Raw genomic sequence first — 23,418 nt, forward strand, 5'->3', positions numbered from 1 at the left:
AAAGATTATTTTTATAGTGTGGGGCAGGACCAACAGCTATGAGTCATGATTGGATAGAGTCATCATGACAGCGTCCAATCATGGCTCTGATCGTGCTCTGTTCCCTGATTGGGCAAAGTTTTTATTGCTTCAGCCAATCAGGGCTTTCAATGCACTATGCGGCGGCACAGTGCATTGTGGTTGTTCGGCAGGCCAAACAAACAACCAGTCAAACATCCTGATAATTTGGTTGTTCGGCGAACGTGCGAACAGCCAATGTTAGGCCCAAACTCATGCTCGGGCCGAACTGTTCGCCCATCCCTACTCAGAACCCTCAAACATTATACATTTTTTTTAGCAGAGACCCTAGAGAATAAAATGGCAGTTGTTTTATTATTTATGTCACACTGTATTTGCGCAGCAGTCTTTCAAATATAATTTTTTCAGAAAAATACACTTTAATAAATAAAAAAGCAAAACAGTAAAGTTAGCTGAAAGATGATATTACACCGAGTAAAAAGATACCTAGCATGTTAAACTATGGTACTTAAAAATCTCCATAGGCAACGCTTTAAAATTTTTTACAGGTTACTTGTTTAGAGTTACAGAGGAGGTCTTATGCTAGAATTATTTCTCTCACTCTAACCACTTAGTTCTGCGAGTGGTCTGCGAGTGCACGTAGTTCTGCGAGTGTTCTGCGACTGCATGTAGGTCTGCGAGTGCACGTAGTTCTGCGAGTGTCCTGCGACTGCACGTAGGTCTGCGAGTGCACGTAGGACTGCGAGTGCATGAAGGTCTGCGAGTGCACATAGTTCTGTGAGTGTTCTGCGAGTGCACGTAGGTCTGCGAGTGCACATAGTTCTGCGAGTGGTCTGCAAGTGCACGTAGTTCTGCGAGTGTTCTGCAAGTGCACGTAGGTCTGCGAGTGTTCTGCGAGTGCACGTAGGTCTGCGAGTGGTCTGCGAGTGCACGTAGGCCTGCAAGTGCAAGTAGTTCTGTGAGTGATCTGTGAGTGCACGTAGTTCTGCGAGTGGTCTGCAAGTGCACATAGGTCTGCGAGTGCATGTAGTTCGGAAAGATATTACACCGAGTAAAAAGATACCTAGCATGTTAAACTATGGTACTCAAAAATCTCCATAGGCAACGCTTTAAAATTTTTTACAGGTTACTTGTTTAGAGTTACAGAGGAGGTCTTATGCTAGAATTATTTCTCTCACTCTAACCACGTAGTTCTGCGAGTGGTCTGCGAGTGCACGTAGTTCTGCGAGTGTTCTGCGACTGCATGTAGGTCTGCGAGTGCACGTAGTTCTGCGAGTGTCCTGCGACTGCACGTAGGTCTGCGAGTGCATGTAGGTCTGCGAGTGCACATAGTTCTGTGAGTGTTCTGCGAGTGCACGTAGGTCTGCCAGTGCACATAGTTCTGCGAGTGGTCTGCAAGTGCACGTAGTTCTGCGAGTGTTCTGCAAGTGCACGTAGGTCTGCGAGTGTTCTGCGAGTGCACGTAGGTCTGCGAGTGGTCTGCAAGTGCACATAGGTCTGCGAGTGCATGTAGTTCTGGGAGTGGTCTGCGAGAGCACGTAGGTCTGCGAGTGCACGTAGTTCTGCGAGTGCACGTAGGTCTGCGAGTGCACGTAGGTCTGCAAGTGCAAGTATTTCTGCGAGTGGTCTGCGAGTGCATGCAGGTCTGCGAGTGCACATAGTTCTGTGAGTGTTCTGCGAGTACACGTAGGTCTGTGAGTGTTCTGCGAGTAGACATAGGTCTGGGAGTGGTCTGCAAGTGCACATAGGTCTGCGAGTGCATGTAGTTCTGGGAGTGGTCTGCGAGTGCACGTAGGTCTGCGAGTGCACGTAGGTCTGCGAGTGGTCTGCGAGTGCACGTAGGTCTGCAAGTGCAAGTATTTCTGCGAGTGGTCTGCGAGTGCATGTAGGTGTGCGAGTGCACGTAGTTCTGTGAGTGTTCTGCGAGTACACGTAGGTCTGCGAGTGGTCTGCAAGTGCACGTATTTCAGCGAGTGTTCTGCGAGTGCACATAGGTCTGCGAGTGCACGTAGGTCTGGGAGTGTCCTGCGAGTGCACGTAGGTCTGCAAGTGCATGTAGTTCTGCGAGTGGTCTGCGAGTACACATAGGTCTGCGAGTGCACCTAGTTGTGTGAGTGGTCTGCGAGTGCACGTAGTTCTGCGAGTGGTCTGCTGTGCAAAATGTAAGCACATTGTTTCCCAGGAAGCCCAGGTTCTGAATTTGGGGAAGCAACTGTCAGCACTGAGAAGTCCCTCCATACTAAAGGAGAGCCAGGAACGTACACGGCAGGTGCCGGCAGGGGCCAGCACAGAGGCGGGTGGAGACAAAGAAGTGCAGGCACTAGCAAAAGAGTAGATGGGTGACAGTCAGGAAGGGTAGAGGGGGAAGTGCCAGGGAGGCCGATTCAGGGCTTGAGCATCCCAATAAGTATGCTCCATTGAGTGACATTGGTGAAACCAGTCAGGGACCAGCACTGCTGGAGCTGAGGGACTCTCCTAGCTGCCGGGGGAAGAACTCCTCCAGTGAGAGTGGGGGGGGGGGCAGCGAAGGGAAAGGAAAGACAGATTCTGGTGGACAGAGTACTGGGAGGGGCTGGGGAAGACCCAGCTGTCATGGTGCACGTTGGCACCAATGACAAAATCAGAGGCAGATGGAGTGTCCTAAAAAACTATTTTAGGGACTTAGGCGCTAAATTAAGGAAAAGGACCTCCAAGGTAGTATTCTCGAGAATACTACCGGTACATCGAGCCACACCAGAAAGGCAGAGGGAGATTAGGGAAGTAAACAAGTGGCTGAAGATCTGGTGTAGTAAGGAGGGGTTTGGGTTCCTGGAGGACTGGGCCAACTTCTCAGTCGATAACCGGTACTATAGAAGGGACGGACGGCACCTAAATGAGGAGGGTGCAGATCAGCTGGGAATGAAGATGGCCAAAAAGTTAGAGGGGTTTTTAAACTAGGTGATGGGGGAGGGTCCAGAGGTAGAGATAGTCAGCACGGAACATATTACAGAGGGCAGTATTGGGGGCATTAGTGGTAGGTTGACCAAAGCACAAAAACCCAAGGTAAGTATAGTAGCAAGTCCTAGTTACAATCTCGGAACACCCAATACGAGGACAATATGCGACCGGTCTAAACTTTGTGGCATGTTCACCAATGCCAGGAGCAAGATGAGTGAACTAGAGATATTGTTGTACGAGGTGGATTTGGATTTTGTGGGAATTTCAGAGACCTGGTTCTACAGCTCTCATGATTGGCTAGCAAACATTCAAGGGTATACCCTTTACTGCAAGGATAGAGAGGGTAAAAAAGGGGGAGGGTATGCCTGTATATCAAGAATAATGTACACGTGAATGTGAGAGATGATATCACTAAGGGAGCTAGGGAGGAGGTGGAATCCTTATGGGTAGAGCTCCAAAGGGATGAAGCTAAGGGGAAAATAATACTGGAAGTATGCTATAGGCCCCCTAACCTGAGGGAGGAAGTGGAGACAGATCTCCTATCACAATTTGGATTAGCAGCAAGAATGGGAAGTGTTATCATAATGGGGGAATTTAATATCCTGACATAGACTGGGCGGAGGGAACCACGCATTCATTTAAGGCTCGCCAGTTCCTTAATGTCTTGCAGGACAATTTTATGGGTCAGATGGTAGACACACCAACTAGAAATAAAGCATTACTGGATCTACTGATCACCAACAATACAGACCTGATCACGGATGTGGAAATACGGGGCAATTTAGCAGCGATCACAGGTCAATTTGTTTCAGTATAAATCACACAAATAGGAAACATAAAGGGAATACAAAGACATTGAATTTCAAAAGAGCCAACTTCCCTAAACTACAAACCTTGCTAAAAGGCATAAATTGGGATAAAATATTAGGAACAAAGAACACGGAGGAGAGATGGGTTTGCTTTAAATATTAAATAAGGGCATTAGCCAATGCATCCCATTGGGTAATAAATTTAAAAGAGCAAACAAAAGTCCTGGATGGCTTAAATCCAATGTAAAAATGCATATAAAAGCAAAGGAGAAGGCCTTCAAAAAATACAATGTTGAGGGATCATCATCAGCATTCAGACTTTATAAAGAACGCAACAAGAAATGTAAGGGTGCAATTAGGACGGCTAAGATAGAACATGAAAGACACATAGCGGAGGAGAGCAAAAAAAATCCCATCCCAGACCATATTGGCCCCATAAAGAATGAGGAAGGACATCTGGTTACAAAGGATGGGGGAGATGGCGAAGGTATTGAATTTATTCTTCTCCTCAGTCTTCACGAGGGAATCGGGGGGCTTCAGTAACCAAAAATACAGTGTTTATCCTCATGACACAACACAGGAAGCACCTCCATGGTTAACAGAGGACAGAATTAAAATAAGACTTGAGAAACTTAACATTAATAAATCATCGGGACCAGATGGCTTGCATCCGAGGATACTTAGGGAACTCAGTCAAGTGATTGCCAGACCGTTTTTCCTAATTTTTACAGACAGTCTACTGACTGGAATGGTACCAGCTGATTGGAGAAAAGCCAATGTAGCACCAATATTTAAAAAGGGCCCAAAATACATCCCTGGGAATTACAGACCAGTTAGCCTAACATCAATAGTATGTAAACTCTTGGAGGGAATGATAAGGGACTATATACAAGATTTTAGTAATGAGAACGGTATCATTAGCAGTAATCAGCATGGATTCATGAAGAATCGTTCTTGCCAAACCAATCTACTAACCTTCTATGAGGAGGTGAGTTACCAGCTAGATAAAGGAAGGCCCGTAGACGTGGTGTATCTGGATTTTGCAAAAGCATCTGACACAGTTCCCCATAAACGTTTACTGTACAAAATAAGGTCCGTTGGCATGGACCATAGGGTGAGTACATGGATGGAAAACTGGCTACAAGGGCGAGTTCAGAGGGTGGTGATAAATGGGGAGTACTCGGAATGGTTAGGGGTGGGTAGTGGGGTCCCCCAGCGTTCTGTGCTGGGACCAATCCTATTTAATTTGTTCATAAAAGACCTGGAGGATGGGATAAACAGTTCAATCTCTGTATTTGCAGAAGATACTAAGCTAAGCAGGGCAATAACTTCTCCGCAGGTTGTGGAAACCTTGCAAAAAGATCTGAACAAATTAATGGGGTGGGCAACTACATGGCAAATGAGGTTCAATGTAGAAAAATGTAAAATAATGCATTTGGGTGGCAAAAATATGAATGCAATCTATACACTGGGGGGAGAACCTCTGAGGGAATCTAGGATGGAAAAGGACCTGGGGGTCCTAGTAGATGATAGGCTCAGCAATGGCATGCAATGCCAAGCTGTTGCTAACAAAGCAAACAGAATATTGGCATGCATTAAAAAGGGATCAACTCCAGAGATAAAACGATAATTCTCCCGCTCTACAAGACTCTGGTCCGGCCGCACCTAGAGTATGCTGTCCAGTTCTGGGCACCAGTCCTCAGGAAGGATGTACTGGAAATGGAGCGAGTACAAAGAAGGGCAACAAAGCTAATAAAGGGTCTCTTATGAGGAAAGGTTTCGAGCACTGAACCTATTCTCTCTGGAGAAGAGATGCCTGAGAGGGGATATGATTTCAATATACAAATACCGTACTGGTGACCCCACAATAGGAATAAAACTTTTTTGCAGAAGAGAGTTTAACAAGACTCCTGGCCACTCTTTAAAATTAGAAGAAAAGAGGTTTAACCTTAAACTACGTAGAGGGTTCTTTACTGTAAGAGCGGCAAGGATGTGGAATTCCCTTTCACAGGCGGTGGTCTCAGCGGGGAGCATCGATAGCTTCAAGAAACTATTAGATAAGCACCTGAATGACCGCAACATACAGGGGTATACAATGTAATACTGACACATAATCACACATAGGTTGGACTTGATGGACTTGTGTCTTTTTTCAACCTCACCTACTATGTAACTATGTAACTATGTAACAATCGTGGCGATACCCCACATGTGTTGTTTGAAACCATTTACATATGTCATCATGACAGCATCCAATCATAGCTCTGACAGTGCTCTGTTCCTTGATTGGGCAAAGGCAAAGTTTTTATTGCTTCAGCCAATCAGGGCTTTCAAGACACTGTGCAGGAGCAAAAAACACCCCAGATCTCTCATTTATCTTTAAAAGCAAAAAAAAAAATTATTTTGCCTAAAAAAAGACCTTTCTGCCTGCCCGAGAACAGGAAGGGATGTCAGATGTCGCTCCGGTCCTCCAAGGGCATAGAGGCGAGTGGGGACCATCTTGCCCTCACTCGATATTCCGCCCAGCCATCGGCAGCACCGGATCGTTTCTGGGCTTACTGATGGCTCCGGTAAGCTTGAAAACGACCATGAAGCGGCGGGGGGGGGGGGGGGTGTCGGGGGATGGGGCACCTCACTCTCCTACTGCCTATAAAAGTGATCTTGCAGAGAATCCACCGCTGGGACCACTTTTATCTAAAAGCCGCGGCCGCCTAAGGGAAAAAACAATAATGGGGTTATGACAGCTAGCTGCTGCCATAACAATGGTATTTAACATCAAAATCATGACAAACATCCCCAGTTGGCACGTGGTTAATCATCAACTACCATAATACTGCACGTGTGATCAGTTATGACACCAGCCATTGGATGGTTTGACAGTATGGTTGAAAGCACAATGTGACAGTTACATTCCTGGCATGTTTTTTTTAAAAATGTTTGATCGATGAGTTTACTTCCACTTTAAGAACAGTCAGATATTTATTATGTGTGTGCCCCCACTAGGTAGAACAATTCTCTGGATTTATCCTGGTGACAACTGTCACTCAGACTAATAGTGATGGGAATCTGAAATTTTATATATGTAACAAGAGTCGAAATCTCCTAATGGGGACAGTGAACAAAATAAGTACCAGAAGTTGGTATTTTCCCTTATTCCTTTTGTGTCCCAAGGACAGGAAGTGAAATTAGCCTAATGGGGAACAAAAAAACATTAAAATAAAGAAAGAAGTTCTAACCCTTCTTTAGTGTATCAAAAAGTAATAATTACAGCCTTCACTGTTTCCCACTTGCAGATTGGCCCAGTGGGAAAATATCGATGGAGTTGACTTCTGTGGTATTACATTTTTATTTATTGTCATATTAAAATAGACAGGAAATTTGACAAATAGGAAGTGTAAGGATTTTTGTAGACAATAAATGTCAAACAGTTCATGGTGCTAGTATGACATGTTGTATATGTTGAAGCCCCTCCACAGATTACAATCACAGATCGGATGGTTTCTCCAAATAAAGAGACTGTTTTGCACAGTGCCATCTCTGGATTCTACCCAGTGGACTTTGACATTAAATGGTTCCGGGACGGAGAGATACTGAACAACTTTCTAGTGGGGACACCTAGGAGAAACTTGGATGGGACATACAGTGTGAACAGCTCGGTAACAATAACACCCACTAAGGAGGACAGAGAGCGGATCTTCTCCTGTAGAGTCCAACATGAGTCTCTTACTACACCTCTCCAGGAAGACTTCAAGCTGGTGTATGGTAATGTTAATATAAAGCATATATTCAGTGCTACAAGCCTAGAAATGGCTGAGTTTTGATTATTTATGTATTTATTTATTTTTTAAAAGTAAGAATAAATAGAGGATCAGCAAAGGGCACCAGCATCCTATACTACTACCAAAAAGAAGAAAAGGAACAAGGTGGACTTTTGAAGGTGCCAACAAGAACTCACAAATAAAGTGTATACGGTATCTCACAAAAGTGAGTACACCCCTCACATTTTTGTAAATATTTTATTACATCTTTTCATTTGACAACCAGTGGCGGTGCGTCCATAAGAGCGCATGGATGCCGCCCCCTCTCTCCAGCCACCCCCTCTATCACCAACAGTGGGAGCATTTGATTGGCACAGTGGCAGCATTTGATGGCACAGTGTCAGCGTTTGGGCACAGTGGCAGCGTTTGATGGGCACAGTGGCTGCATTTGATGGCACAGTGAGGCTGCAATTTTTTTTTTTTTTGCAGAATTTTTTCGTTTGTTTGTGCCCCCCCCAAATTTTGAACACCAGCCGCCACTGGTGACAACACTGAAGAAATGAAACTTTGCTACAATGTAAAGTAGTAAGTGTACAGCTTATAACAGTGAAAATTTGCTGTCCCCTCAAAATAACTCAACACACAGCCATTATTGTCTAAACCGCTGGCAACAAAAGTGAGTACACCCCTAAGTGAAAATGTCCAAATTGGGCCCAAAGTTTCAATATTTTGTGTGGCCACCATTATTTTCCAGCACTGCCTTAATCCTCCTGTGAATGGAGTTCACCAGAGCTTCACAGGTTGCCACTGGAGTCCTCTTTTATTCCTCCATGAGGACATCACAGAGCTGGTGGATGTTAGAGACCTTGTGCACCTCCACCTTCCATTTGAGGATGCCCCACAGATGCTCAATAGGGTTTAGGTCTGGAGACATGCTTGGCCAGTCCATCACCTTTACCCTCAGCTTCTTTAGCAAGACAGTGGTCATCTTAGAGGTGTGTTTGGGGTCGTTATCATGTTGGAATACTGCCCTGTGGCCCAGTCTCCGGGGATCATGCTCTGCTTCAGTATGTCCCAGTACATGTTGGCATTCATGGTTCCCTCAATGAACTGTAGCTCCCTAGTGCCGGCAGCACGCATTCAGCCCCAGACCATGACACTCCCACCACCATGCTTGACTGTAGGCAAGACACACTTGTCTTTGTACTCCTCATCTGGTTGCCACCACACACGCTTGACACCATCCGAACCAAATACATTTATCTTGGTCTCATCAAACCACAGGACATGGTTCCAGAAATCCATGTCCTTAGTCTGCTTGTCTTCAGAAAACTGTTTGAGGGTTTCTTTTGCATCATCTTTAGAAGAGGCTTCCTTCTGGGACAACAGCCATGCAGACCAATTTGATGAAGTGTGCGGTGTATGGTCTGAGCACTGACAGGCTGACACCCCACCCCTTCAACCTCTGCAGCAATGCTGGCAGCAATCATAAGTCTATTTCTCAGAGTCAACATCTGGATATGACGTTGAGCACGTGCACTCAACTTCTTTGGTCGACCATGGCGAGGCCTGTTCTGAGTGGAACCTGTCCTGTTAAACAGCTGTATGATTTTGGCCACCATGCTGCAGCTCAGTTTCAGCGTCTTGGCAATCTTCTTATAGCCTAGGCCTAGGCCTTTATGTAGAGTAACAATTCTATTTTTCAGGACCTCAGAGAGTTCTTTGCCATGAGGTGCCATGTTGAACTTCCAGTGTCCAGTATGAGAGAGTGAGAGCGATAACACCAAATTTAATACACCTGCTCCCCATTCACACCTTGTAACACTAATGAGTCCCATGACACCCAGGGCCGGATTAACATAGGGGCTGATGGAACTGCAGCTCCAGGCCCCTGCCTTAAAATCGGCCCTCCCAGTCAGCAGTATAAGCCTGATTTCTCCTGTCCATAAACTTCTCTGGGACAGGAGAAGCTGTGTGTAAATGGAGGGGTGTCTGGCTGCATCTGTGTTGGCTCACTGTGTTTATTACAGTGTCAAAGTGCACAGTTCCCCCCCTACACAAATGGCTCTGCCTTCCCCCTCCCCTCTCTCCTCTCTCTCTGTGTGCAGTGAAGGAGCCGTGTGGGCTGGGAAATTATGAACAGAGCAGCCGGCAGATAGAAGGTGAACAGATATGTGAGTGATAAGCTTCCCATCCAAGTGTGAGCTCAGTGACTGGACTCTTATCTCCTTTCTCTCCCCCTCTTTTACCTTTATCTTCAGCAATGGCTGTTATAACTGCAGTCAATATGTAGACTCGGCTCCTTGTGCTTTTAGGTGGGTTCACACTGCTTTGCTGTGTTTTGGCCCATTGCTGGTGTATCCGCAGTTTTCCTGCGTTTTACCCACAGTCCTATTGATTTCTATTAGGTTGCATGTTTTTTCTGAAAGCGCACCAAAATCAATAGGACTGCAAGCTAAAACTGCAGATACACAAGCAGTGCGCCCAAACTGCAGCAAAACAGTGTGAGCCAAAAGGCTGTACACACAACCCTCTATAGAACTTGGTCTGATCAATACTCCTGGCATTCATTTTACACACAGCCATACCATCCCAGATGAGGAGGGGTGGGGGCTTCAGGGATTTGTTTGACTATGCAGGCCCTGTCCCTTCTACCCATCCTGGAAGAGTCCTGGAGGGAGTGGCAGGCTGCTGGTGGCAAGTGGCACACTGTATCTGGTGGCAGGCTGCTGGTGGCAAGTGGCACACTGTATCTGGTGGCAAGTGGCACACTGTATCTGGTGGCAGGCTGCTGGTGGCAAGTGGCACACTGTATCTGGTGGCAAGTGGCACACTGTATCTGGTGGCAGGCTTCTAGTGGCAAGTGGCACACTGTATCTGGTGGCAGGCTGCTGGTGGCAAGTGGCACACTGTATCTGGTGACAGGCTGCTGGTGGCAAGTGGCACACTGTATCTGGTGACAGGCTGCTGGTGGCAAGTGGCACACTGTATCTGGTGGCAGGCTGCTGGTGGCAAGTGGCACACTGTATCTGGTGGTAGGCTGTGGTTGGCAAGTGGCACACTGTATCTGGTGGCAGGCTGCTGGTGGCAAGTGGCACACTGTATCTGGTGGCAGGCTGCTGGTGGCACACTGTATCTGGTGGTAGGCTGTGGTTGGCAAGTGGCACACTATCTGGTGGCAGGCTGCTGGTGGCAAGTAGCACACTGTATCTGGTGGCAAGTGGCACACTGTATCTGGTGGCAGGCTGCTGGTGGCAAGTGGCACACTGTATCTGGTGGCAGGCTGCTGGTGGCAAGTGGCACACTGTATCTGGTGGCAAGTGGCACACTGTATCTGGTGGCAGGCTGCTGGTGGCAAGTGGCACACTGTATCTGGTGGCAGGCTGCTGGTGGCAAGTGGCACACTGTATCTGGTGGCAAGCTGCTGGTGGCAAGTGGCACACTGTATCTGGTGGCAGGCTTCTAGTGGCAAGTGGCACACTGTATCTGGTGGCAGACTGCTGGTGGCAAGTGGCACACTGTATCTGGTGACAGGCTGCTGGTGGCAAGTGGCACACTGTATCTGGTGACAGGCTGCTGGTGGCAAGTGGCACACTGTATCTGGTGGCAGGCTGCTGGTGGCACACTGTATCTGGTGGTAGGCTGTGGTTGGCAAGTGGCACACTATCTGGTGGCAGGCTGCTGGTGGCAAGTAGCACACTGTATCTGGTGGCAAGTGGCACACTGTATCTGGTGGCAGGCTGCTGGTGGCAAGTGGCACACTGTATCTGGTGGCAAGCTGCTGGTGGCAAGTGGCACACTATCTGGTGGAAGGCTGCTGGTGGTAAGTGACACACTGTATCTGGTGGTAGGCTGTGGTTGGCAAGTGGCACACTGTATCTGGTGGCAGGCTGCTGGTGGCAAGTGGCACACTATCTGGTGGAAGGCTGCTGGTGGTAAGTGACACACTGTATCTGGTGGTAGGCTGTGGTTGGCAAGTGGCACACTGTATCTGGTGGCAGGCTGCTGGTGGCAAGTGGCACACTGTATCTGGTGGTAGGCTGTGGTTGGCAAGTGGCACACTGTATCTGGTGGCAGGCTGCTGGTGGCAAGTGGCACACTGTATCTGGTGGCAGGCTTCTAGTGGCAAGTGGCACACTGTATCTGGTGGCAGGCTGCTGGTGGCAAGTGGCACACTGTATCTGGTGGCAGGCTGCTGGTGGCACACTGTATCTGGTGGTAGGCTGTGGTTGGCAAGTGACACACTATCTGGTGGCAGGCTGCTGGTGGCAAGTAGCACACTGTATCTGGTGGCAAGTGGCACACTGTATCTGGTGGCAGGCTGCTGGTGGCAAGTGGCACACTGTATCTGGTGGCAAGCTGCTGGTGGCAAGTGGCACACTATCTGGTGGAAGGCTGCTGGTGGTAAGTGACACACTGTATCTGGTGGTAGGCTGTGGTTGGCAAGTGGCACACTGTATCTGGTGGCAGGCTGCTGGTGGCAAGTGGCACACTATCTGGTGGAAGGCTGCTGGTGGTAAGTGACACACTGTATCTGTGGTAGGCTGTGGTTGGCAAGTGGCACACTGTATCTGGTGGCAGGCTGCTGGTGGCAAGTGGCACACTGTATCTGGTGGTAGGCTGTGGTTGGCAAGTGGCACACTGTATCTGGTGGCAGGCTGCTGGTGGCAAGTGGCACACTGTATCTGGTGGCAGGCTTCTAGTGGCAAGTGGCACACTGTATCTGGTGGCAGGCTGCTGGTGGCAAGTGGCACACTGTATCTGGTGGCAGGCTGCTGGTGGCACACTGTATCTGGTGGTAGGCTGTGGTTGGCAAGTGGCACACTATCTGGTGGCAGGCTGCTGGTGGCAAGTAGCACACTGTATCTGGTGGCAAGTGGCACACTGTATCTGGTGGCAGGCTGCTGGTGGCAAGTGGCACACTGTATCTGGTGGCAAGCTGCTGGTGGCAAGTGGCACACTATCTGGTGGAAGGCTGCTGGTGGTAAGTGACACACTGTATCTGGTGGTAGGCTGTGGTTGGCAAGTGGCACACTGTATCTGGTGGCAGGCTGCTGGTGGCAAGTGGCACACTATCTGGTGGAAGGCTGCTGGTGGTAAGTGACACACTGTATCTGGTGGTAGGCTGTGGTTGGCAAGTGGCACACTGTATCTGGTGGCAGGCTGCTGGTGGCAAGTGGCACACTGTATCTGGTGGCAGGCTGCCGGTGGCAAGTGGCACACTGTATCTGGTGGTAGGCTGTGGCTGGCAAGTGGCACAATGTATCTGGTGGTAGGCTGCTGGTGGCAAGTGGCACACTGTATCTGATGGCAGGCTGCTGGTGGCAAGTGGCACACTATCTGGTGGAAGGCTGCTGGTGGTAAGTGACACACTGTATCTGGTGGTAGGCTGTGGTTGGCAAGTGGCACACTGTATCTGATGGAAGGCTGCTGGTGGCAAGTGGCACACTGTATCTGGTGGCAGGGAGCTGGTGGCAAGTGGCACACTGTATCTGGTGGCAAGTGGCACAATGTATCTGGTGGCAGGCTGCTGGTGGCAAGTGACACACTGTATCTGGTGGCAGGCTGCTGGTGGCAAGTGACACACTGTATCTGGTGGCAATTGGCACAATGTATCTGGTGGCAAGTGGCACAATGTATCTGGTGACAGGCTGCTGGTGGCAAGTGACACACTGTATCTGGTGGCAGGCTGCTGGTGGCAAGTGGCACACTGTATCTGGTGGCAAGTGGCACAATGTATCTGGTGGCAAGTGGCACACTGTATCTAGTGGCAGGCTGCTGGTGGCAAGTGGCACACTGTATCTGGTGACAGGCTGTCGGTAGCAAGTGGTACACTGTATCTGGTGACAGGCTGTGGTTGGCAAGTGGCGCACTGTATCTGGTGAAAGGCTGCTGTTGGCAAGTGGCACACTGTATCTGGTGGCAGGCTGCTGGTGGCAATTGGCACATTGTATCTGGTGGCAGGCTGTGGGTAGCAAGTGGCACACTGTATCTGGTGGCAAGTGGCACACTGTATCTGGTGGCAGGCTGCTGGTGGCAAGTGACATGCTGCACCTAGCGGCAGGCAACTGTGGAAAGTGATACGCTACATCTGGTGGCAGGCTATGGGTGGCAAGTGACAAGCTGCATCTGGTGGCAAGTGACAAGCTCAGGTCCCACTAATTCTGCACGATGGTGAGTTGAACTATTTCACTATATATTACAATGTAGTAACTGAAATAATGGAATTTGATCATCCTGACACCATATCAAGCATGGTGTCAGGATGATTGATTTTAAGTACTAACACCAGCCATTTGCCTGACAAATCACCTCCACCGCCGATTTCCCTGCCAACCCCGAGACTACATCCTCCACCCTCATCTTTTTTTTGGGAAAAGGGGGATGTCCCTAAATGACAGTTTGGAAATGTGGTCTCCCTATGTTGCTGCTGGTGAGAGACCGCATAGCAGGTGGTTTTGGTGGTGTTGCTGCTGCTCAGAGGCTGCCCGACTGGTATTACTGGTGAGAGTTTATTTAATTCGTTTTAGCGAAAAATTGTTTGCATTTTCATTTTGTTTCCATAAAAAGGCCCACCGAAATTCTCAGCACCAGGCCCATGATGCTCTTAATCTGGCCCTGATGACACCGGGGAGGGAAAATGGCTAATTGGGCCCAATTTGGGCATTTTCACGGTTTAGACATTAATGGCTGTGTGTCGAGTTATTTTGAGGGGACAGCAAATTTACAAGGTTATACAAGCAGTACACTCACTACTTTACATTGTAGCAAAGTGTAATTTGTCACATGAAAAGATCTAATAAAATATTTACAAAAATGTGATAGATATACTCACTTTTGTGAGATACTGTATATTTTATTGTTACAAAAGTAGATAAAAACATTTGTTCATAAAAACAATCACGATATTAAACTGGTATGATTTCCAACCATACAGTATGTATCTAATGTGTACTGTGAATTATTATGTTTTACTTTTTAGCTCCCCTCACCACCTGAAGAAGTCGGGGTAGTCCCATAAAACACGTTGAGATTGAGCAAGACTCTTCACCCATCTGAGGGAGGTCCATTTTATTGGCCTTGTTTTTTACGAACAAATGTTTTTATCTACTTTGGTAACAATAAAATATATAAATTTTATTTGTGAGTTCTTGTTGGCACCTTAAAAGTACACCTTGTTCCTTTTCTTTTTTTCATTTATTATTTTAACTACAGTAAACCTCTCTTAGCTTTCTACATGCCACTCTAGGCACCATTACACATCACACTCATTTGTGGTGCATGATCATTTCACTTTTTCTGAAGCAATTACAGTACTTTTACCATCAGAAATAAACAAAACGCACCATCAGAATTATTTTTTTTTTAACAAGGCATTAGAAATAAGGAAGATGATTGGATAAGCTGTGAAACATCTTAAAAATTACAGAATAGGTTTAGTTGAATGCGTCTAACTACTACTAGCTATACCACGTGGTTCTACTACTAGCTATACCAGTGGTTCTAAAGTCAGAAGGTTTTTTTATCTTAATGCTGTCATGTCACCTGGGTCAGGTGAAAGATGCACACCGTTGGGGTCAGGACTGCACCGCTAAGGTAGTGAACTCCACCGCTGACTCCTGTTGATGGAACTCTGGGTGGTTCAGGAAAGCAGGTCCACTGGAGCACCAACAGGAATCCCACTGGGAGCTAGAGCGTAAGATTTCCCAGGGCGCAGAGTCTAAGAGCCAGCAGGTGTTCACCAGAGCATCTAGTGGTGAGGATGGCCTGTGCTGCAACTGGCTCCAGGTCGCAGCCCCCAGGGTCTCCCAGCTCACGCTCACTGTAGGCTACTGGAGGATAGAAAGGAAGCAGCAGTCCAGAACAACAAGGGATAGTCAGGAGATAAGCCAAAGGTTGGGGCAACTAGCAGACAAGGATAGACAAAGAACACGCCAAAGATCGGGGTATCAAGCAGGCAGGGATAGTCAAAGAACAAGCCAAGATCAGTAAACAGAATCAGAAGTAGAGCACACAGCAAGAAGCACACAGGAAGCCAAACACACAATATTGCTTGGGCAAGGCAGGCTTGGGGAGCACGCAGTTAAATATTGGTTCCTGTTAGAGGCTAGGGTTGAGCCATGCTGAGGGAAGATTACTTAACCATGCAGGTGTGAGAGTGCAGGCCCTAAGGCTGATACCCAGACCAGAGGTAAACAGACAGAAAGGGCATGGAAGTATTACTGCAGATTCATGACAAATGCATTCTATGCATTAAAATAAAAAAAAACTTCTGTGTGCAGTAGCAGCCCTAAGCCCCCCTAATACTTACCTGAGCCCCATCTCAATCCAGCGATGTGGAACAATAGTGTCTGCTTTCCAGGACTCTCCCTCCTCATTGGCTATGCAGCAGTGGGGCGCCATTGGCTCCCGCTGCTGTCAATCAAAGACAGTGAACCAATGAGGAGAGAGAGGGGGCAAGGGCAAGCCAAGGCTCCGTGTCTGAATGGCCACACAGAGCAGCAGCTCGGCTCGGGTGCCTCCATAGCAAGCTACTTGCTCTGGGGGCACTCGGCAGGAGGGAGGGGCCAGGATCGCCGGTAAGAGACCCTAGACGAGAAGGATCTGGGCTGCTGTGTGAAAAAACATTACACAGAGCAGGTAAGTATAACATATTTGTTATTTTTAAACAAAAAAAAAACAAGACTTTAGTATCACTTTAAAAAATGAGAACCCTTATAGACTTCCTTCCTGAAAAGGTTTTTTACATGCTTTCAGGAAAAATATTCAAGCATAATATGGGGCATTCTTTAGGTTCAGATAACTTCACACTTACTGTATAGGAACATGAGGTGAGTGTCACGTACCTGGTGATGTAGCCTGAAGTAGATAGGAAGATGATCTCTTGCACCTCCGGCTCTGTACCCCTGATAAGGTAATAGGAGGTACAAGAGTCTGGAGTGGCATGAGTGCCTGGCAGTTCTGGTGATGGTGGTTGCAGATGAGAAATCTGTGGTGCGCACTTGCAGGCTGGATCGTGATGCAGGGGAGCAGGCGCAGGCTGGAAGACAGTCAGCAAGCACTTGACGGCTGACAGGTCATGGGCAGGAAGCACTCTGCAGATGGCAGACAGCAGGTACTTGGCAGGCTGCAGGGGTAGGGATGGCCTCCACGGGTTGGACACAGTAACTAGCAGGCATGTCAGTACAGAGCAGCAGACGGAGGAATAGTCAGGTACAGGCTGGAGTTGGTAACGGTAAGCAGATTTTCAGAAGGATCAGGCAGGGACGTGGTCAAAGAGCCAGGAGTCGGTTCAGGCAGAGTTCAAGTGTGGTCAGATGAATATCAGAATGGCAACAGTAGATCAAGCACAGGAACAGGTAATAGAACATTGTAGACCATAAGTCAAGGTCCTAGTATAGCAGAGGTGTTTAACAAGCCCACTTGGCGCCAATCTAGTGGCAGAAGTGCACGCATGCGCATTTGCACGAGTGCGGCTGTGGCTAACAGGAATTTGCCGTTCACGCATATTTATGTGCCTATGCACATTTGGTCTTTCCTGACAAAAGGTTTGGCTAATAGGAATTCTCCGTCTGTGCATAACTAACCCCTTACTATCACACTAACAATATTATCACATTTTGAGATGACACCACTGTAGTTGGATGTATTACAGGAGGGGATGAGCAGCCCTATAGAAAAGAGGTTGGTAGGAGTTGAGTGGTGAGTAGTAAACAATCTTTCTCCAAACATGGGGAAAACTAAGGAATGGATTAGATTTCAGGAAGAAGAAGACTTATGTTTCTTGGAATATATATTTCTGAAAACCTAACATGATCAATAAATGTGAATTCTGTCATTAAAAAAAAATCTCATCAATGTTTATACTTTCTGAGATTACTTTTGAAAAGTGGTATAGGGAAGAAAGTATTGGAGACCTTCAGTCATTATTCTATTGATAGTGAACTGAGGTACTGCATCTTGGTCTGGTATCCCAACTGTATGTTGGCAGATACGATAGCCATCCAGAAAATAATCATAAGGCCGCTTTCACACTGAGGCGATTTACAGGCGTTTTAGCGCTAAAAATAGCTCCTGAAAAGTGCCTGTAAAGTGTCTCTCCTGTCAATCCAGTGTGAGAGCCCGAGTTCTTTTAAACTGGAGCGGTGCGCTTGTAGGATGCTAGAAAAAGTACTGCAAGCAGCATCTTTGTATACAGCGGCCATTGAAATTAATGAGGCAGAGCTGCCGAAGCGCCTGCAAAGCGCTTCGGCAGCGGCGCTACACGGGCGGTATTAACCCCTTTTTGGCCGCTAGCGGGGGTTAAACACGTCCCGCTAGCGGCCGAAAAGCACTGCTAAAACGACGGTAATGCCCCGCTAAAACTAGCAGCGCTTTACCGCCGACGCTCTCACCGCCCCAGTGTGAAAGTACTCATACTGCGCAGAAAATTGTAGGCTGTAAACTTGTCTCTCTAGACAAAATGTACCAGTCTCGCTGTCTCTGTAGAGCAGAGAAAATAGTGAAATGTGTTCCATCCTGGACACCACTTATTTGAAATGTACACTGTACACTAGGCTATACATTACATACGGTGGGGAAAATAATTATTTGACCCCCTGCAGATTTTGTAAGTTTGCCCACTTACAAAGAAATGAAGGGTCTATAATTTTTATCATTGGTGTATTTTAAATGATACAGAATATCAACCGAAAATCCAGAAAAAACACATAAAAATGCTATAAATTAAATTTACAGTTCCGTGAGTAAAATAAGTATTTGATCCCCAAAGAAAACATGACTTAGTACTTGGTGGAGAAACTCTTGTTGACAAGCACAGAGGTAAGATGTTTTTTGTAGTTGGTGACCAGGTTTGCACACAACTAAGGAGGGATTTTGGTTCAATCTTCTTTACAGATCTTCTCTAAATCCTTAAAAGAGAAGTATGTTTTTTTTATTGCCCATTTATACTTACCTCGGTGGATGCAGCACTGGTCTGATGCTGCATCTGTTCTCCGGCATATCTGCACTGAGAACCGATGGCTCGGTTCTCTCAGATCCTCGAGCGGAGAGCTGCTGCCTGTCAGTCAGCAGCTCTGCTCCTCTGCTCCTCCATGCTCACTGGTGTGTGGGGATGTGGAGGGGCGGGGAGCGGCCATCTCAGACTCTGAATTGCACTCCTGTGACCTATAGGAGAAGTCCACCCAAACGAGCTCAGGCTGGACTTCTCCTTTAAAGTTTCTTGGCTGTCTCTTGGCAACTCGGAGTTTCAGCTCTCTCCATAAATTTTCTATAAAATATAAAATGTAAATGTAGCAGGCATATCCTCAAGTGGATCTAATTACAAGGGGAGAATTGTCTGCTAGCAGCAGCGTGGGCTTTTTCATCCCCCCTTCCCCTTCTCACATAGACACTCAAGGCTGCTCAAGGATGCACCAGAACCTGCGAACAGACTGAAAGTTTGTGCAAACTTTAGAAACTTGTTAAAGTCTATGGGTCTCGAACGTTCAAAATCAAAAGTGCTAATTTTAAAGGCTAATATGCTAATATGCAACTTATTGTCCTAAAAAGGGTTGGGGGACCCGGGTCCTGCCCCAGGGGACATGTATCAATGCAAAAAAAGGTTTTAAATACAGACGTTTTTTCGGGAGCAGTGATTTTAATGATGCTTAAAGTGAAAAAAAAGTGAAATATAAAAGTGTCTATAGTATGCCTGTAAAGTGGCGCGTGTTTCCCGTGCTTAGAACAGTCCCTGCACAAAATTACATTTGTAAAGGAATAAAAGTAATTTAAAACTGCTTGTGGATTTAATGTAATGTCCGGTCCCAGCAATATGGATGAAAATCAGTGAGACAAACGGCATGGGTACTCCCCTCAGTCCATTACCAGTCCAAGACCTTTGGGTCTTGTATGGATATTAAGGGGAACCCCGCACCCAAATTAAAAAAAGGAAAGGCGTGGGGCCCCCAGGCCCTATATACTCTGAACAGCAGTATACAGGCGGTGCAAACAAGACAGGGACTGTAGGTTTGTTGTTAAGTAGAATCTGTTTGTAATTTTGAACTGGTACATTTTTAAAGTGTAGCTCCAGCCAAAAAATCTATTTTTAAGCTTTTTGGAAAACATAGGGAAGGGTTATCACCCCTGTGACATTTGTTTTGCTGTCTGTGCAACTCTTCAGAAGATTTCACCTCACTTTCTGTCCCAATGAGAAATGTTTTTTGAAAATTTGGGGTTTTTAGTGAAACAAGGATTGGTGATAAAGAATCAGTGAAGAGGAGACTAACCTACCCTTGAGGACCTGCGAGATTATATAGAGGCTATGCTCGGTCTTGCAGGGGTCTCAGAGCTTAAACCGGACCTGGAATATTTGCTAAGGAAGGAACAGTATCTGGAAAGGGCATACGGGGAACTGCTAGAACACGTTCAGCAGCATATCCTAGAATTACAAAATTGGGGTAGATGGTGCTACCTACTGATGGTTAGTATCAAAACGTGGGCAGAAAAGAGAAGGGGGGCCTAAGTGCTACACCACTGGTAAGTGTGCCACACCTATCCCCGGTGTGTATGATCCCACCTCAAGTAAAATACCAGTGATTCAAATATAGCTGTGTCTATGATCTATCACTGAGTGATATGTTAGCATCCTATGCCATATATATAATCCCAAACTCAATTATAATACCATTACTTCAAAAATCAATATGTCTATGATATATATTAGCATTCTGTGTACCATAAGAGTGTATATCTAAGTGACCTTGCAGACATTTTCAACCTCTTAATGTGAGTTAAATAAACTAAACGTGATCCGTGACAGATATGTCCCAGTGATTTAAAAGAACATATGGAGCACACTCTACACAGTAGCCTTATAGTGATTCCCTAATGGTTCCCTGGTAGTGGTGCCTCCAACTACCAGAGTATAGGACCTGATACCAGTAATAAAAATAAAATCATTAAATTATTAGACACAGACATAAATACATCACCATGTGTATGTCCAAAGTGCAAGTAGCAAATTAAGTGAAGCTGCACAGTGCGGACATGCTATGCGTCCGTAAAGAGTATAAGAAAAAGTTCACATATAGATGTGCAAATCACAGTCCATATAATGTGCATTTATTATTCTTCAAAAATGTGACAAATAGTCAAATGGTGAGTTGGGTGCTCGCAGTATCCTCTGGTGACTTTGTGCTCCCCCTCAAAGGTCCCCACTCACCAGATCCACTCACCCCAAATAGATGTAACCACTGCAATCACTTCACCACCGTAGTTATTAGGATTCTTGGGAGCAAAGTATTATGGGATGTATGTCTATGTGGATTATCTGTGTGGGGGGTTCTCCAGCAGTCCCTCCCAAAGACAGTCTGCTGATGAGAAATTTGAATACACCTGTTTGCTATATTGGTCTTCAATTTGAGCAGTAGGTCTAGCTTGTATCCTTTTTCATGAAATCGCTCAATCAAGATGTCTGCTTGCTCTAAGTCAGTGTTTCTCAACTCCAGTCCTCAAGGCGCCCCAACAGGTCATGTTTTCAGGATTTCCCTCAGATTAAACAGCTGTGGTAATTACTAAGGCAGTGAAACTGATGAAATCACTTGTGCAGAGTAATGGAAGGCCTGAAAACATGACCTGTTGGGGCGCCTTGAGGACCGGAGTTGAGAAACACTGCTCTAAGTAGTCTTCAATTGTGGCACAGATTCTCCGCAGTCTTATAAGCTGACCTTTGGGAATATTCCCTTTCCATTGAGGGTGATGGCAGCTAGTTTTGGGATATACCCATTTCTATCCGTTACCTTAACCACTTGCCGCCCGCCATATAGCAGAATGACGGCGGCAAAGTGGTTTCAATATCCTGACTGGGCATCATATGACGTCAGCAGGATATTGAGCCGCTGTGCACCACCCGCCCCCCCTCGGATCCTACCCTGGACCACCAGGGAAGCCGCCCTGGACAACCAGGGAAGCCGCCCAGGACCACCAGGGAAACCATCCACACTGGACCACCAGGTATGCCCCCTAGACCCCCAGGGAAATACTAATCAGTGCCCAGGCAGCTGCCAATCAATGCCCAGGCAGCTGCCAATCAGTGCCCACTCCAATGCCTACCACTGCCAGTGCCACCAGGGATGCCTATCAGTGCCGCGTATCAATGCCACATATCAGTGCCCATCAGTGCCACGTATCAGTGCCCATCAGTGCCGCCTATCAGTGCCCAGCAGTGCCGCCTATCAGTGCCTAGCAGTGCCACCCATAAGAACCCATCTTTGCAGCCTTTCAGTGCCCATCAGTGTCACCTATCAGTGCCCACCAGTGCAACCCATGAGTGCCCATCAGTGCCGCCTATCAATGCCCATCAGTGCTGCATATCAGTGCACCCATCAGTGCTGCATATCAGTGCCACCCATCAGTGCCGCCTACCAGTGCCCATCGTCAGTGCCCGTCAGTGCCTGCTCATTGGTGACACCTTATCGGTGCCGCCTTATCAGTGCCTGTCAGTGCTGCCTTATCAGTGAAAGAGAAAACGTACTTATTTACAAAAATTTTTAACAGAAACAAAAGCAAAACTTTTATTTTTTTCAAAATTTTCAGTCTTTTTTTATTTGTTTCGCAAAAAAAAAAAAAAACGCAGAGGTGATCATATACCACCAAAAGAAAGCTCTATTTGTGGGAACAAAATGATAAAAATTTAGTTTGGGTACAGTGTAGCATGACCGCGCAATTGTCATTCAAACTGCGACAGCACTGAAAGCTGAAAATTGGTCTGGGCAGGAAGGTGTCTAAGTGCCCTGTATTGAAGTGGTTAAAAAAGGTTTTGGTATACAGGCCATCCCCCCTCTTAAAGATTTCAAGGTCAAGGTACTCAATATTGTGATTATCCCATTTCCTGGTAAAAGTAAGACCATATCTGTTGATATTTAAATCCTGCAGGAAACCTTCAAAGGTCTCAGGTGTGCCTTCCCAGAATATAATAAGATCATCTTTGTGCCTGCGGTACAACTTCAATTGTGAATTTTCCTAGCATAGATATACTCTTCTTCCCACATGGTCATAAGGAGATTAGCTACACTCGGGGCATAACGTGCGCCCATAGAAATTCCTTTTGTTTGGACATAATATTCTTGCTTGTACCAGAAATAATTACATGTCATGGCGAGCTGTAGACCTTCAAGTATGAAGTCAATCTGTTCTTGTTTCATAGAAGTGGGCTCATGAAGGGCTTTTTCTTCACCCAATATTCCATCTTTTTGTACAATGCTTGTGTATAGGGAGTTCACGTCAATGGTGGCTAATAGATAATCCTGGGCCCCGTTTATTTGCTGTAATTCCTCTAGGAGCTGGGCACTATCTCGTAGATAAGATTTCCCCATACTGACCAATGATTTAAGAAATGTATCCAGATATTCACCCAATCTGAAGAACACTGAATTAATACCACTAATAATAGGTCTTGTATAGGGGCCTTGTATAGTCTCTTGTGGATTTTTGGTTTGTAATAAATAACTGGGGTTTTGGTGGAACTGGATACCAAGTATTCAGCTTCTTTACTATTAAGAATACCTGTGTCTTTTCCTTTCTTAACGTAGGCCTTCAACTTCTTCTCATGTAGGCGTTTGGGATTCTTTTTGAGTTTATTGTAAGTATTCTCCACCTGGAGTAATTTCTCCATTTCCTCCTCATAGTCCCTCTTATTTAAGATCACCAATCCTCCACCCTTGTCTGCGGGCCGGATTACCACTTCTTTTCTTTCACCCAGGGATTTGATAGTTTTCCAGATATTCTTTGTTTTGTGACTCCTCTGTTTTTCTAGTTTCCTCAGGTCATCCTCGACCATTTTCTGAAAAGCCCCAAGCATTGATTCCCTGATGTTGTGGGATTAAAGGTAGAATTATTTTTTTTTTGGTTTGTACATA

General features: G+C 46.5%; 1 protein-coding gene across 1 annotated transcript in view; it reads left to right on the forward strand.

Annotated features, from left to right (window-relative positions):
* The window catches only part of LOC141148599 (uncharacterized), a 105,031-nt gene that overhangs the window by 18,434 nt on the left and 63,179 nt on the right, over window positions 1-23,418 (forward strand). The window contains exon 3 of the mRNA XM_073636198.1: window positions 7,230-7,526. Coding sequence (XP_073492299.1) covers window positions 7,230-7,526 — 297 coding nt within the window. The remainder of the gene's footprint in view (window positions 1-7,229; window positions 7,527-23,418) is intronic.

Source organism: Aquarana catesbeiana, linkage group LG06 (genome assembly GCF_042186555.1).
Source record: "Aquarana catesbeiana isolate 2022-GZ linkage group LG06, ASM4218655v1, whole genome shotgun sequence".
Taxonomy (NCBI): domain Eukaryota; kingdom Metazoa; phylum Chordata; class Amphibia; order Anura; family Ranidae; genus Aquarana; species Aquarana catesbeiana.